At 45.2% G+C, this 17,411-nt stretch overlaps 1 protein-coding gene across 1 annotated transcript in view; it reads right to left on the bottom strand.

The window, feature by feature from the left end:
- Nucleotides 1–1,101: 1,101 nt before the first annotated feature.
- Nucleotides 1,102–17,411, bottom strand: part of LOC115082700 (deleted in malignant brain tumors 1 protein-like) — a gene marked incomplete at its 3' end in the record, with an annotated part of 46,564 nt that continues 30,254 nt past the window's right edge. Inside the window, exons 6-7 of the mRNA XM_029586895.1 lie at nt 2,318–2,356; nt 1,102–1,419 (exon numbers count right to left, since the gene is read on the bottom strand). Of these exons, the coding sequence (XP_029442755.1) occupies nt 1,102–1,419; nt 2,318–2,356 (357 nt within the window). The remainder of the gene's footprint in view (nt 1,420–2,317; nt 2,357–17,411) is intronic.

Here is a 17,411-nt window from a genome sequence, read left to right as displayed (position 1 = left end):
CATATTAGGTGCTACAACCTAAGAAAGAGATCTAGGCATCATAGTGGATAACACATTGAAATTGTTTCAGTATAATGCGGCAGTCAAAAAAGCAAACAGAATGTTGGGAATTATTAGAAAGGGAATGGTTAATAAAACAGAAAATGTCATAATGCCTCTGTATCGCTCCATGGTGATACCGCACCTTGAATACTGTGTACAATTCTGGTCGCCGAATCTCAAAAAAGATATAATTGTGATGGAGAAGGTACAGAGAAGGGCTACCAAAATGATAAGGGGAATGGAACAGCTCCCCTATGAGGAAAGACTAAAGAGGTTAGGACTTTTCAGCTTGGAGAAGAGACGGCTGAGGGGGGATATGATAGAGGTGTTTAAAATCATGAGAGGTCTAGAACGAGTAGATGTGAATCGGTTATTTACTCTTTCGGATAATAGAAAGACTAGAGGACAGTCGATGAAGTTAGTGTGTGGCACATTTAAAAACTAATCGGAGAAAGTTCTTTTTTCACTCAATGCACAATTAAACTCTGGAATTTGTTGCCAGAGGATGTGGTTAGTGTAGTTAGTATAGCTGGGTTTAAAAAAGGATTGGATAAGTTCTTGGAGGACAAGTCCATTACCTGCTATTAATTAAGTTGACTTAGAAAATAGCCACTGCTATTACTAGCAACGGTAACATGGAATAGTTTCTGGGTACTTGCCAGGTTCTTATGGCCTGGATTGGCCACTGTTGGAAACAGGATGCTGGGCTTGATGGACCCTTAGTCTGACCCAGTATGGCATGTTCTTATGTTCTTATGTAACCCTGCTCTATCAGGAGTATCTGGAGCCTCATCAGCTCCATCCATAGCAGGGAGAAGCTTATGAGAACTAAAACTTTATTTAGCATTACAGGATCTTATTCAAACCACGTGATAAATGATCTAATTTCACAATCCAATCAGCTTTCATGAGGCAAGGATTACTCCAAAGAAGAACTACTTTTCCAGAACAAGGAATAAAGCTATGTCCTTCTCTGAAACTGTCCATACTGCTCAAAGGCTACGCTGACACATACAGGAGTAACTGAGATCTCACGTGATGGGAGAGAGGAAACGGTACCTGAGCAGATGGCACCAGCGTCTTCATGATGACCACAGTTATGCACTTTCCATCCACGGCTGGAGCACTGGGACAGGAACCACTCATCCCCTCTGCACTGCACATCATCCAGAAGGATATCTCCTGTGCCTTGGCCAAAATGGGCTCTGCCAGGAGCCGCAACAGCAGAACCGCAGCCCAGCTGTCTGCACACAGCATTTGCATCATTTGTGTCCCACAGGTCATCACAAACCGATCCCCATTTTCCAGCATAGTAAACTTCAACACGCCCTGCACATCTGTGTGAGCCATTCACCAACCGCACCTCATGCATAGAACCTACAGGCACAAGAGGAGCGAATGTTTTAAGCAGAAATGTGGTGCATTTTTCTCATTCTACAGGCTCTGAATTAGGGAAGTAAAGTCCTCGCTTCTAGTTTTAGAGACTAATAACTATTTATTTATTTTCTGAACCTGTAAATCTCTTTTCCAGACTGGAACTGTACAAGCCGGATATACAAGATCTAAAATAAAAACTTTATAGATAAATACAACTTTATAATAAATCAAACAACAGCAGCAGCAATGTCGAAACAATAATCAGATAAACATACAGAGGGGAATTCTCAAACTATCCCCTTAGTGGTAACATCTGCGTATACAAACTATTTTTAATGCATGTAAAAGGCTTTAAATACTCCTAAAGGGGGCAATAATCAATCTGCCCTCTTTGGTGCAAATACTGCAGGGATGTTTCCCACGCCAGGCTGAAGACAATAATTAGTGCAAAATTTCACGTTTCCTTTTCCTTTGGTTATTGCTGCCAGGACAATCTAGCTGCGGTATTTGCGTCTGTTTCTTTGTGCTCAACAACTCAAAAGCAAACCAACCCCCATAGATGTGAAATTGCAGTATGCACAGGATATTTTCCTCTCCCCGGGATCTCCTCCTGACAATGCAGGTAAAAGTAGGCACAGATAGTTCTCCAATAACCTGAAGCTCCCACAAGGCCCTAACACTTCAGATGATCTGATTACATAGAAGAAGAAGAATTGAAACGTAACTGAGGACATTCAGCAGAATCCATGGGACCCAGGATCCTATCCCAATTTACAATTCAGCACTTTGGAAAGAGAGACCTCTGGGATGGGACGTCTGGTGTCCTGTGAGGCTGCGTGATTTGTATCACAGATTCAGAAGGAGCAATGTTATTATTACCTGAGATAATGTCACTTACCAGCTGTAAAAGTTGGTCCTAGGGAGGGTCTTGAAGTAGCTACGAATGAAAAGGAAACATAACCCAGCAGTATAAATAGGAGAGTTTTGATCAATTCTCTTTTATGCTTTTATAACATTCATCAACCCTACAACTCTTACACAATACAAAGAGGAGAGGGAAGGAGAGATACGGGAAATTTGGGACATTTTGGCAGTTTAAGAATAATAATGTTGTTGATTTTTACTTTTTTTACTCTTTACTTATAACGTTTTCTTATAATGTTACTCATAATGTTATTGTTTATGATAACTTGTTTCAATGTAACGCCACAGCTGCGATAGTTCAGTTTTAATGGAAACCGATCTGATTTGATATCTTCTTTCAAGAATGTCGGTATATAAGAATTCTAAATAAATAAATAAATATATAAATAAATAAATAAATAATAAGAAACAAGATTTCCTGACCATGTCCTCAGAGGATCTTTTATTTCTGGAGGTGAAGTTTCCTTTCTTGCTGTTTTAATTTATCTGCACCCTCACACCCAACTTCAAGCAGGTTTTCAGGCTCTGCTTATCCCTTTCTCCCTTGGGCACCCAAGCAAGCTCCCGTCACTGATGGCTTTACTTCATGCAGCTCTCAGGCCCTGGAACCACTCTCGCCACATTCTGTGCATTCTGCTCCCTCCTTCTCACAATCTAAGAAAAGCATGAAGATCCTTCCTTTCCTCTAACCCGTAATGGAGAAGGTTTTCATGGGTAATGATTCAGATGGACTGAATCAAATCACGGTGAACCTAGAAGATGTGGTAGGCCTGATTGACAAACTGAAGAGTAGTAAATCACCTGGACCGGATGGTATACACCCCAGAGTTCTGAAGGAACTAAAAAATGAAATTTCAGACCTATTAGTAAAAATTTGTAACTTATCATTAAAATCATCCATTGTACCTGAAGACTGGAGGATAGCAAATGTAACCCCAATATTTAAAAAGGGCTCCAGGGGCGATCCGGGAAACTACAGACCGGTTAGCCTGACTTCAGTGCCGGGAAAAATAGTGGAAAGTGTTCTAAACATCAAAATCACAGAACATATTGAAAGACATGGTTTAATGGAACAAAGTCAGCATGGCTTTACCCAGGGCAAGTCTTGCCTCACAAATCTGCTTCACTTTTTTGAAGGAGTTAATAAACATGTGGATAAAGGTGAACCGGTAGATATAGTATACTTGGATTTTCAGAAGGCGTTTGACAAAGTTCCTCATGAGAGGCTTCTAGGAAAAGTAAAAAGTCATGGGATAGGTGGCGATGTCCTTTCGTGGATTGCAAACTGGCTAAAAGACAGGAAACAGAGAGTAGGATTAAATGGCCAATTTTCTCAGTGGAAGGGAGTGGACAGTGGAGTGCCTCAGGGATCCGTATTGGGACCCTTACTGTTCAATATATTTATAAATGATCTGGAAAGAAATACGACGAGTGAGATAATCAAATTTGCAGATGACACAAAATTGTTCAGAGTAGTTAAATCACAAGCAGATTGTGATAAATTGCAGGAAGACCTTGTGAGACTGGAAAATTGGGCATCCAAATGGCAGATGAAATTTAATGTGGATAAGTGCAAGGTGATGCATATAGGGAAAAATAACCCATGCTATAATTACACGATGTTGGGTTCCATATTAGGTGCTACAAACCCAAGAAAGAGATCTAGGTGTCATAGTGGATAACACATTGAAATCGTCGGTTCAGTGTGCTGCGGCAGTCAAAAAAGCAAACAGAATGTTGGGAATTATTAGAAAAGGAATGATGAATAAAACGGAAAATGTCATAATGCCTCTGTATCGCTCCATGGTGAGACCGCACCTTGAATACTGTGTACAATTCTGGTCGCCGCATCTCAAAAAAGATATAATTGCGATGGAGAAGGTACAGAGAAGGGCTACCAAAATGATAAGGGGAATGGAACAACTCCCCTATGAGGAAAGACTAAAGAGGTTAGGACTTTTCAGCTTGGAGAAGAGACGACTGAGGGGGGATATGATAGAGGTGTTTAAAATCATGAGAGGTCTAGAACGGGTAGATGTGAATCGGTTATTTACTCTTTCGGATAGTAGAAAGACTAGGGGACACTCCATGAAGTTAGCATGGGGCACATTTAAAACTAATCGGAGAAAGTTCTTTTTTATTCAACGCACAATTAAACTCTGGAATTTGTTGCCAGAGAATGTGGTTCGTGCAGTTAGTATAGCTGTGTTTAAAAAAGGATTGGATAAGTTCTTGGAGGAGAAGTCCATTACCTGCTATTAAGTTCACTTAGAGAATAGCCACTGCCATTAGCAATGGTTACATGGAATAGACTTAGTTTTTGGGTACTTGCCAGGTTCTTATGGCCTGGATTGGCCACTGTTGGAAACAGGATGCTGGGCTTGATGGACCCTTGGTCTGACCCAGTATGGCATTTTCTTATGTTCTTATGTTCTTATGGTGCGATTAGCATCAGCTAAGAAAACTAAATGTTATGGGATAGCAGGCGATGTCCTTTCATGGACTACAAACTAGTTAAAAGACAGGAAACAGAGAGTAGGATTAAATGGTCAATTTTCTTAGTGGAAAAGGATAACCAGAGGAGTGGAAAAGGGTAACCAGAGGAGTATCTCAGGGATCTGTACTTGGACCGGTGCTTTTTAATGTTGCGTTTGGAGGTGGACCCTTGTCCTGGAGCAGTGTCAGACGGCTCCATGGTCGGGCCCAGGGAGCACCTGCCCCTAGGAGTCAGAGCACAGGAGGAGACAGAGGCTAGAACGAGCTTCACCACTGGAAGCCCACGATCCCTCCGGGTAGAGCCCTTGGGGACGCCGGACGCTTGGACTTAGGTGGGCCTCACAGGTTCTCCCAGAAAGAAAGGGTAGAGGTGTGCCCACCAGCAGCAAGGGAGTCTCTTGGCTGCAGGCTTGGAGGATTATGGAAGACCAGTACAGCGTAGGCGATGACAAGGCAAGGGACAGAGCCAGAATCAAGGAGGCAAGTTCAATGGCAGCCGGGGTCAAATACCAGGAATCAGTCCAAGAGTAGTCAATGAAGTAGGGGTCAGGTTCCAGAGGTCAGACGAGGTCAAGAAGGCAGGCAAAGGTCAGGATCCAGGCAGCGATCAGAATGGTCAAGGAAGCAGGCAGAGGTCAGTACTAGAGAGTCAGTCCGAAGGTACTACCTGGAAGACAGACAGACGCCGGAACAGAAGGACGCTGGAACAGGAGGATGCTGGAACAAGGCTGGAATGAGACTGGAACAAGACTGTGAACGCGGAGGCCAACTTAGTACACATGCAATGCCGACCTGATTGCCAAGGCAAGGAAGTGCAGGCAGGAACTTTCTTAAGTAGTGCGTTCAAACAGAATGCGCCGCGGAGCTAGGTCCCGCCCCTGGCTCTACAAGAGACTGGGTGGTCCGCGTGCACGTAGGGGCGTGGCCAATGCCACTGAGGACGCCAAATTCCAGCATGAGGCCTGGGGCGTAGTGGAAGGCCCGGCGACCGCCGCCGTGGGACACAGAGGCCTGGAGGAACTCTCGGCTGCCACTGGGGAGGCCGACCCATGACTTGCAGAAGAGATAGCGAGGTAAGCAGGCCCATGCGCAACAGTACTCCCCCTTCTAGGCCTCCCTCTATGCGGCCAGGGCTTTTCAGGATAAGTCCTGAGGAGTTCTTTGTCAAAGATATTATGGGATGGTTCCCATGAATTCTCCTTGGCCCCATAACCCTCCCAGGATAAGAGGTATTCCCATCTACCTGGAGCGTGGTATCGAGTTCGGCGGAGACCTGAAATGGCGAGGGATGTCTGTGAGAGGGCCAGACGAGGACCAATGGCTTCAGAAGGGAGACATGGAATGTGTTGTGAATGCCCATGGCACAAGGTAGTTGAAGTTGGTAAGGCACTGCTCCCACTCTCCGGAGGACTGGAAATGGGCCAATGAACTTAGGAGCCAGGTGATGAGAAGGCAGTCTCAACCTTATGTGTTGGGTGCTTAACCACACCTTCTGACCAGGATGAAAAAGTGGAGTGGGACATCTGTGGGCATCAGAAGTGCGCTTGGAGTGCTCAGCGGCCTGATTGAGGTGTTCTTTAACTTGATTCCACACCTGGAGAGTGGTGTTGGCCATGAATTATGCAGCTGGAGAAGGAACTGTAAGAGGAACTAGCAGTGGTAGCCAAGGTTGTTGCCCAAATACCACGGAGAATGGTGATACATCGGAGGCAGCAGCGACATAGGTATTATTTATTTTATTTTATTTTTGGTTTTTATATACCGGAAGTTCCTGTATACAATACATATCACTCCGGTTCACATTTAACAGAAATAACTATCGCCGGGGAGGCGGTTTACATGGAACATATCGAATATAATGAATGGATAATAGTCAAAAAATCTATTATGAAACAACTAAGATCAACTCAGCCCAGGGTAACAAGTCGGGCCAGTTATCCTGCTGGTCATTCACATAGGAATGAAGGAATGTCTTCAAGGTCCTATTGGTCCTTTCAGCTTTGCTGTTGACCTGTAGTTGATAGGCCGAAGTGAAATCCAAGACGATGTTGAACTTTTTAGATAGAGAGCGCCAATATCTTGCAGCGAACTGGGGTCCTCAGTTGGATATGATTTCCTTTGGGAGTCCATGGAGATGAAAGATATGTTTTAAAAACAACTTGTCCAATTCTGGAGTCGATGAAAGGCTTGGCAAGGAAATGAAGTGACCCATTTTCGAAAAATGGTCGATGATGACCCAGATCATGGTATTGTTCTGTGACAGAGGCAGGTCCATAATGAAGTCCGTTGAGATGCTGGACCATGGCTCGTTGGGTGCTGGAAGCAGTTGCAGTAGACCCCAAGGCCATCCGGTAGGTGGTTTCTATTGGGCACAGACTGGACATGAATCTACGTATTTACGGGAGTTTTGCACCATGTTGGACCACCAGTAATATCTCCGCAACATCTCGAGGGTCCTGGTACGACCCGGGTATCCTGCCAACTTGGAATTATGAGCCCATTTCAGAACTCGTTCACATAATCTACGTGGAACGACAGTTTTCCCAGCTGGAACTGTAGTGGTCACGGCAAGAGATACGCAGGCAGGATCAATGATGTGCCTGGGAACATCAGGAACATCCTCTGATTCAAAGGATGTAGATAGTGCATCAGCATTGAGGTTCTTGGAAGCCGGGAGATAACGCAGTTCAAAATTGAACCGCTCGAAGAAGAGTGCCCATCGGGCTTGTCTAGGGTTCAAGAGTTGAGCTTCTTTGAGGTGCTCAAGATTCTTGTGATCAGTGAAAATGGTGAATTTATGTTGCACCCCTTCCAACCAGGGGCGCCACTCTTGGAGCGCCAGCTTGACAGCTAGAAGTTCTCGGTCACTGACGGTGTAGTTCTGCTCTGTGGGAGAGAACTTGTGTGAGTAGAATGAAAGGGTATCAGTTACTCTTTGGAGAAAACTGGCTTAAGGCCCCAGCTCCGATTGCAGAGGCGTCGACTTCTACGATGAATGGGCGTCTAGGGTCTGGGTGTTGTAGACAAGGATCAGAGCAGAAAGCTTCTTTTAGCGTCTGAAAGGCAGCTTGTGCTTTGGGAGTCCACACACGGGTGTTAGCCCCTTTCTTGGTCATGGCAGTGAGTGGAGCAGCTAGAGTAGATTAATTGGCAGTGAAGCTTCTGTAATAGTTAGTAAAACCAAGGAAGTGTTGTAAGGCCCAAAGGCCAACTGGCTGAGGCCAGCCTCAGATACTCTAGAGTTTCTCTGGATCCATAGAGAATCCTCGATTGGATATAAAGTACCCTAGGAAGGGTAGACGGTTTTGTTCAAAGAGGCATTTTTCTAATTTGGCATAGAGATGGTTCTCCCTTAGGCGTTGGAGTACAAGCTTAACATGATCTCGGTGGGAATCAAGTTTGTTAGAAAAGATCAAGATGTTGTCTAGGTACACGACTACAAAGGAATACAAAAGGTCTCGGAGGATTTCGTTCATGAGGCGTTGAAAGACCGCTGGGGCATTACAGAGACCAAAGGGCATCACTGTGTATTCATAGTGACCATCCCTCGTGTTGAATGCTGTCTTCCAAATAATTTCAGGTTGGATGCGTATCAGATTGTATGCACCCCTCAGATCCAACTTAGTAAAGATCCAAGCCCCTTGGAGGCGGTCAAACAACTCAGTGATAAGGGGCAATGGGTACCAGTCCTTTTGGGTTATGGCGTTGAGCCCTCTATAATCAATACAAGGGTGTAATCCGCCGTCCTTTTTCTTAATGAAGAAAAAGTCCGTTCCGGCAAGAGAGTCGGAGGGTCTAATGAACCCTTTTCTAAATTCTCTTTAATATACTCAGATATGGCTAATGTTTCTGGATGAGACAAAGGATAAGTTCTGCCCTTGGGAGGTGACTTGCCAGGCAGAAGTTCTATGGGACAATTCAGCTTGTGTAGCGGAGGTAACGTGTCCGCCTTTTGCTTCGAGAAGACGTCTTCAAACTCGGCATACTGGGAAGGCAACCCTGTCAGAGTGGTGGATTTCAAGACGGTTACTGCTGAGATACTTGACATAGTCATGACTTCTGGCATTTGGAACCGCATTGCACCAACTGCAGGGAATGCCAATCGAATTGAGGTTCGTGGACCTGGAGCCAGGGCAACCCCAGGATGACTGGATGTGTGGAACATTTTAACACATAGAAGGACATCTCCTCCTCGTGGAGAGTGCCCACGGTAAGACGAACTGCCACTGTTCGATGGGTGATGAGCCCTGGAAGATGTTCTCCTTGGATAGAGGCAATATGAAGGCTCACCTCTAGTGGCTGGAGAGGAATGTTCAGAAGTTTGATGATGTCATCCATGATGAAGCTGTCACTTGCTCCTGTATCGACTAGAGCAGTGGTGGTGAAGGAGTGGGCCTTGATGCCCAGAGTAACTGGAAGCAGAAGTTGGGGGCTGGTGACAGTAGCACCCAAGCTTGGGGCCCCTGCCGGGCTCAGGCGTTGCAGATTTCAGGACGGACTGGACAAGACTACCGAAGTTATCCAAAGGCGCCACAGTAAGGCAAAGACCTTCCTTCCTCCGAAGACGACGTTCGGTTGGAGACATTTGCCCACGGTTCACTTCCATGGGTTCTACAGGAGGAGGAGGTGGTAATAAAGGAGTCTTGGCTGGAGGACTCTCGACATGCATGGGATGTGGCATAGGAGAGCAAGAAGCCTTTATGTCTAGGCGCCGTTGCCGGAGTCGATGGTCAATTTTCTCAGTGAGGAGACATGGGAGTCTCAAGGACGGAGAGTTCATCTTTGAGAGCACTGGGGAGACCATTTAGGAAGATGGCTTGCAAACAATCCTCTTGACACCCGAGCTCAATAGCCAGAGTCCTGAATTCTACCGTGTACTCGGAGAGGGTCCTAGACCCTTTATGGAGGTGGAGTAGATTATGGCTGGCTACAGCTTGGCGGCCTGGGTCTCTGAAGGTCTGCTTGAAGAGAGCAATGAACTCAGATAACTTGGAAAGCATGGGATTGGAGCGTTCCCACAACAGAGAAGCCCATGCAAGAGCCTTCCCCTCTAGGCAGGAAAGGATGATGGTCACTTCAGTTGTTTCCTTCAGGTACAAGGAGGGTTGCAGTGCAAATTGCATGAAGCACTGGTTGAGGAAGCCACAACAGAGGTGTGGGTCTCCATTGTATCGTGGAGGTGCTGGGAGTGCCAAGGATGCTCTGGGTAGCATAGAGGCCGATAGGCCAACAGGATTGGCCAGAGCTGTATCTCGCAACTGGGAATGAAGCTCTTCTACTGAAGAGGTGAGCAATTCCAAGGCTCAGTGATGTTCTAGGATTGTTGTGGCCAAACCCGGTAGGGCCCTGGAGGCAGGAGACTCTGCCGAGTCCATGGCCTTGGCAACCTGTTGCGCTTGGACCCTTGTCCTGGAGAAGTGTCGGATGGCTCCCTGGTCGGGCTCAGGGAGCACCTGCCCCCAGGGGGCGGAGCACAGGAGGAGAAATAGGCTAGAGGGATCTTCACCACTGGAAGCCTGCAGTCCCCCCGGATGGAGCCCTTGGGGACACTGGACGCTTGGACTTAGGTGGGCCTTGCAGGGTCTCCCAGAAAGGAAGGGTAGAGGTGTGCCCACCAGTACCAAGGGAGCGCAGTCAGTCTCTTGGCTGCAGGCCTGGAGGATCACGGAAGGCCAGTACAGCATAGGCGATGACAAGGCAAGGGACAGAGCCAGAATCAAGGAGGTGTGGTCAATGGCAGCCGGGGTCAAATACCAGGAATCAGTCCAAGAGTAGTCAACGAAGCAGGGGTCAGGTTCCAGAGGTCAGATGAGGTCAACAAGGCAGGCAAAGGTCAGGATCCAGGCAGCGATCAGAATGGTCAAGGAAGCAGGTAGTGTAAACTGGGTGAATAGTGGACTCTTGGTCACTGTGGAGATGACTCCTCTTACGGGGAGGGGCCTCGTGGGGAACCACAGCGATAAGCTGATCTCAGAAAGCTGACACTGAAGGTGGAAAGCTTTATTGTACTACTGTAGATAGATGGTATTGCAGAAAGGTAAAGCACTGATCCGCAAAGTGCCAATACGTTCAACAGTCTCTGATGATGTATTCTCACCCAGATGTCCTAGATAGTCAGCAACCCGTGGTGCGGGCAAACGCCAAGCCTGGTGGATGGAGTTGGAGCACCAGATCGTAGAGGTACTCATGGGAGCGTAGTGCGCCGTCTTTCTGGTAGAGATGATGGTGGGACTGAAGGTCCGAGGTGCAGGATAGCAGACCGGTAGGCCCTCGAGGAGTGAGTACCTGGTAGTCCAATCCTGAAAGTAAAAATGAGAGAAAGACCCCTGAGGAGTGGTTGTCTTAGTTAAAGAAATCCTAAAGAGTAATTAAAGGTGTCTAAGCGAGCAGCTTAGAACAGTCAGAGAAGCTTGAACAGAAGTCCTTGCTAACTCAAGGTGGTAGGTTTGTGGAGGCTTTAAATACTCCAAAAGGGGTGGAGTCCCTCCTGGGCGCTGCCCAGGGTTTCCTGCGCTGGCCCCTTTAAGAAAGGGGCCGGGATTGCTGCGCATGTCTTAGAGGACGTCGGGGGTGGGGCTTCAGCGGTGGCAGTGTTCCTGCCGCCGAAAAAGGCCTCCCGACACTGGGGCAGGCCCTGGGGGAAGTGGACGTACCCATGGCCCCGGCGTTAGAGTCCCGGAGGACCGCAGGCCGCTGCTGGAGCAGGTGAGCTCAGTCGGCCACGTCCTCTGTGGCCGACTGAGCTCACCTGGAACAGGAGGACACTGGAACAGGAGGACGCTGGAACGAGACTGGAACTAGACTGTGAACGCGGAGGCAAACTTAGTACACATGCAGTGCCGACCCGATTGCCAAGGCAAGGAAGTGCAGGCAAGAACTTCCTTAAGTAGTGCGATCAATCAGGACGCGCCACGGAGCTAGGACCCGCCCCTGGCCCTACAAGAGACCGGGCGGTCCGCAAGCATGCCCATAGGGGCATGGCCAATTCCACTGAGGACGCTGAACTCTGGCGTGAGGCCTGGTACATAGTGGAAGGCCTGAAGGAGCTCGCGACTGCCGCTTGGGAAGCCAACCCGTGACCTGCAGAGGAGCTAGCGAGGTAAGCAGACCCGTGCAACATTTAATAAAAAAAAAAAAAAAAGATGGATAACAAAATCTCACCACCAAATAATCAACACTCAGCACAAACGAAACATACTTCTTCAAAACCTCTGCACAAATTAAAACATCCAAGCAACAACAAAAACAACAAACATATCCAACTATCAAACTATATGCTACTCTCATTCATACTTGTCAATACCCGCTCAATAATAAAAATATCCCTCTATTCAATGACCTCCTCACGGACCTCAAACCAGATTTCATTGCAATCACAGAAACTGGCTCAAAAACACAGATTCCATCATAATAAACCAACTATCCAACCAGGATTACATTACCTCTTCAATTCCCAGAAAAAACAAAAAAGGTGGTGGCTTAATGCTCATCTCTAAAAAAAAGCTTTCAATCAATTCATCCATCTAACTTTCCCCCACCATTTGAAATAGCTTTATTTGATTCTCCAAAACTTCAAATTTGCCTCGTTTACTGTCCTCCAGGAGCACTCGATAAAAACTGCTCCCCTCTTATTGAATACATCATGAATAACATTATTTATTTATTTATTTATTTAGATTTTTTTATATACCGGCATTCGAGACAGCAGTCACATCATGCTGGTTCACATAAAACAGGGGTGCAAAGTAAACATAACAATAACAATGGTGCTGAAAAGGCAGTTACATATAACAAGGTGATAAGAACTTGGCTTAGAGGAAGAGAAAGGACAGGTTATTAATTTACACAAGTAAACGATAGGAGATAAGGTCGACCATAGTGTAGACATCTCTCTCAATAAACCCATCATCATCCTTGGTGACTTCAACATCCATTTCAACTTATCCTCCCACTCAAAAACCTGCCAAACTATCATTGATGCACTATCAACTCTAAATCTAGAACAAATAATTCAATCTCCAACACATAAAGCTGGTCACACCATTGATCTCATCTTTATCAACACTGAAATCTGGAAATCAAACTCAACTCACACCACAGAAATTCCCTGGTCTGACCACCACCTCATCCAAGCTAACCTTCATACCAACATCAACCTAAAACCTCCTCACATTACCCCAATCAAAATTTCCTACCGTCCACCATTCAACATTGAACTTTTACAAAAAAATCTCCAATGTGAATTAAACAACATCAATCTATCTAGCTCTGAGAACGCTACCTCATCATGGCTATACATCACAAAACAAGTTGCAGACAACATTAATCCCATCATTACAAAAACTAAACAACCCAAACACAACAACCAATGGTATAACGAAAATATCAGAACTGCTAAATGCATACTCCGGAAAAAAGAAAGAGAATGGAGAAAAAACAAAAACACTACCACACTAAATAATTATCGGAATAACTTAGCTCAATATAAAAATATCATCAACAATGTGAAAAAGGAATTCTTCAACAAAATCTCCAAATTTCATCATAACCCCAGAATGTTATTCACAATAGTTCAGAAACTTACCAAAACCACCCAAGAATCCTCATGCACCAAACATGGAAGCGACGACTTTGCTGATTTCTTCAACAACAAAATATCTCTTCTAATCCAATCCAACTTAACCAACAACAACCAAGACACCAAACTCATGGTCAAACTTTGACACTGCCTCTACCATTGAAATTCAATCAATAATAAATAAAATGAACCCCGCCAGCAATCCATTGGACGTCATCTCGATAACAACCCTCAAATCAATCGAACCTACCATATCAAAAACCATCACCAAAATTGTCAATTTATTACTGAACGAAGGCAACTACCCCAAATGCCTCAAATCTGCTGTCATCAAACCAATCCTTAAAAAGAACAACCTAGATCTGGAAATCCTTAACAACTACCGTCCCATATCAAACCTTTCATTCATAGCTAAATACATTGAAAAAGTCATACACACTCAACTAGATGACTACCTGGAGACAAACAGCATCCTATCTCCATCCCAATATGGTTTTAGAAAAAACCTAAACACGGAATCTCTCCTCATCTCCCTAAATGACATTATCATAAGAGGCTTTGACAAACAAGAAAAATTCCTGCTCATTCTTCTTGACCTTTCAGCCGCCTTCGACACAGTGAACAACACAATACTATTGGAATGACTATCCCAAATTGGTTTAACTGGCAATACCTTACGTTGGTTTTCTTCCTATTTATCTGATTGAACATACCAAGTATTAATCAACAACAACTTATCAAAAATAATCAACCTCAATACCGGTGTCCCTCAAGGATCAGCTTTATCAGCCACCCTTTTCAATATATACCTTCTCCCCATCTGCCAACTACTAAAAGAATATGGAGTCACACACTTCCTCTATGCTGATGACATTCAGCTCCTCATTCCCATACAAAATTCGATTGATGACACCTACAAGAAAACCTCAGAACTACTTATCTCAATCAAACATCTACTAAACTCCCTTAAACTCATAATCAACTTTGACAAAACTGAAATAATACTCATGGATAAAAAACCAAATCCAACTCCGCCACCCCTGACAATACTTGACAAACAAATCATAACTATACTCCCTACCAACCACACCAGTAACCTCAGAGTTACCATTGATAAGGAACTTTCTTACAGGAACCACATAACAAGATTTAAAAACTTGGCTTTTCAGTCAAGCTTTCCCCGGAAACCAAAGATCTCTCTGACGCCACTCTTAGAACATGGACTAAGGACTAAGACTAGTGGTTAAATGGGCACGCCGTATTCTCCACATAGCCCTCCCAGGCCTCATCTGTGTTTCTTCCTCCTCTGCTTTCTGCCATATGCTCTGCCCCTCGCTCCTTCTTGCCCCTTACCCTTCCTCCCACCCCTCTCTTGCCATTCTTTCCCTCCTCTCTTACCCCCTAATCCAAGCATCTTAACCAATTGTTTTATTTTTATACTATATTGATGTATTTTATTCACACTACGTTGAAGCTTCTTTCAGCTCGCAAATGTTCCTTGTTCCTCGAAATGTTTTTGAATGTTATAATGCTCTAATGTTTTATGTATCGCCTCCCAGCGAAGGTTCTGTTTTACTGTAAACCAGTGTGATCTGTATTCTTTACAGGAATGTCGGTATATAAAAAAATCAAAATAAATAAATAAATAACAAATAAAACCAAGGAAGGATACCTAACCCTAAGACACCTAAAACCATTTCTCAACCCCTACGATTTCAGAACTGTACTACAACTTCTTATCTTCTCCACCTTCGACTATTGCAACTCCTTACTAATTGGATTACCTCTTTCATCCCTCAAACCACTCCAAATACTGCAGAACTCTGCTGCCAGAGTCCTAACTGGAACAAAAAGAAGTGAACACATCACACCAATTTTGACCTCACTTCACTGGCTCCCTATTAATGCACGTATTGCCTACAAATCAATGACCATAATCCACAAAATCCTAAACAATGATCATCAAGGTCTTAACTCCCTAAACATAATCCCTCAAAATCCTTCAAGAAACCTATGCTCCAATAACTCAGGTTACTTAAACATTCCCCCTATCCCCTATTCCCCACAAGAGAAAGAGCCTTTTCAATTGCCTCACCTAAACTGTGGAACACCCTAACCAAATTCCTGAGAACTCAACATGACCTAAAAACTATCAAAAAGGACCTAAAAACACTAAAGTTCCGCAAATTCCTCACTGACTTTCAAACGTCTAATCATCTCAACTCTCAACTGAACTCTCAATTGTATACCTCTTAATTCACTCTCTTCTCCTTGAACCTGCATACCCTCCCCATCTAACCTAATAATGCTCTCTGGATTTGATATGCTTATTTCTGATATTGTTTAAATGGTTTTTACTGTTGCTCAACTGCTAAGAATGGGGTAGATTTTATAAATGTACGCACGGGCGTACTTTTGTTCGTGCACCAGGCGCGAACAAAAGTACGCTGGATTTTATAAGATACGCGCGTAGCCGCACGTATCTTATAAAATCCGGGGTCGGCGCGCGCAAGGGGGTGCACATTTGTGCAACCTGCGCGCGCCGAGCCCAGCGCGCGTTGCCTGTTCCCTCCGAGGCCGCTTCGAAATCGGAGCGGCCTCGGAGGGAACTTTCCTTCCGCCTCCCCCTCCCTTCCCCTACCTAACCCACCCCCCCCGGCCCTATCTAAACCCCCCCTACCTTTGTTGGCAGATTTACGCCTGCAGAAAGCAGGCGTAAATCTGTGCGCGCCAGCAGGCTGCTGGCGCGCCATCACCCGACCCGGGGGCTGGTCCGGAGGCCTCGACCATGCCCCCAGGCCGGCACCACACCTCCGGGCCTGCTCCCGAAACGCCGCGTCACTCACAGCCCGCCCCCGAAACACCTCATCACTCGCTGCACGCCCCCCGACACGCCCACAACACGCCCCTCCATGCAAGCCCTGGGACTTACGCGCGTCCCAGCGCTTGCGCGCGCCGCCGAGCCTATGCAAAATAGGCTCGGCGCGCAGGGGGGGTTTGGGGTAGGTTTTCGGGGGGTATGCGCGTACCCCTTTGAAAATCAACCCCTATATGTTTAATGTTCATATTGCTTTTCTGTTACAAGATAAATGTATACTTTTGTAAACCGTTATGATGGCTCAACCGTATAATGGTATATAAAACTTAGGGAAGATAAGGCCATTGCAGAAAGACTAAATGAATTCTTTGCCTCCGTGTTTACTAATGAGGATGTTGGGGAGATACTAGTTCCAGAGATGGTTTTCAGGGGTGATGAGTCAGATGAACTGAATGAAATCACTGTGAACCTGGAAGATGTAGTAGGCCAGATTGACAAACTAAAGAGTAGCAAATCACCTGGACCGGATGGTATGCATCCTAGGGTTCTGAAGGAACTAAAAAATGAAATTTCTGATCTATTAGTTAAAATTTGTAACCTATCATTAAAATCATCCATTGTACCTGAAGACTGGAGGGTGGCCAGTGTAACCCCAATATTTAAAAAAGGCTCCAGGGGCGATCTGGGTAACTATAGATAAGTGAGCCTGACTTCAGTGCCGGGAAAAATAGTGGAAACTATTCTCAAGATCAAAATCGTAGAGCATATAGAAAGACATGATTTAATGGGACACAGTCAACATGGATTTACCCAAGGGAAGTCTTGCCTAACAAATCTGCTTCATTTTTTCGAAGGGGTTAATAAACATGTGGATAAAGGTGAACCGGTAGATGTAGTGTATTTGGATTTTCAGAAGGCGTTTGACAAAATCCCTCAAGAGTGGCTTCTACGAAAACTAAAAAGTCATGGGATAGGAGGCGATGTCCTTTCGTGGATTACAAACTGGTTAAAAGACAGGAAACAGAGAGTAGGATTAAATGGTCAATTTTCTCAGTGGAAAAGGGTAACAGTGGAGTGCCTCAGGGATCTGTACTTGGACCGGTGCTTTTCAATATATATATAAATGATTTGGAAAGGAATACGACGAGTGAGGTTATCAAGTTTGCGGATACAAAA

The sequence above is a fragment of the Rhinatrema bivittatum genome, unplaced genomic scaffold (assembly GCF_901001135.1).
Source record: "Rhinatrema bivittatum unplaced genomic scaffold, aRhiBiv1.1, whole genome shotgun sequence".
Taxonomy (NCBI): domain Eukaryota; kingdom Metazoa; phylum Chordata; class Amphibia; order Gymnophiona; family Rhinatrematidae; genus Rhinatrema; species Rhinatrema bivittatum.
The sequence above is the reverse complement of the archived record's forward strand: the minus strand, read 5'-3'. Positions and strand labels throughout refer to the sequence as shown.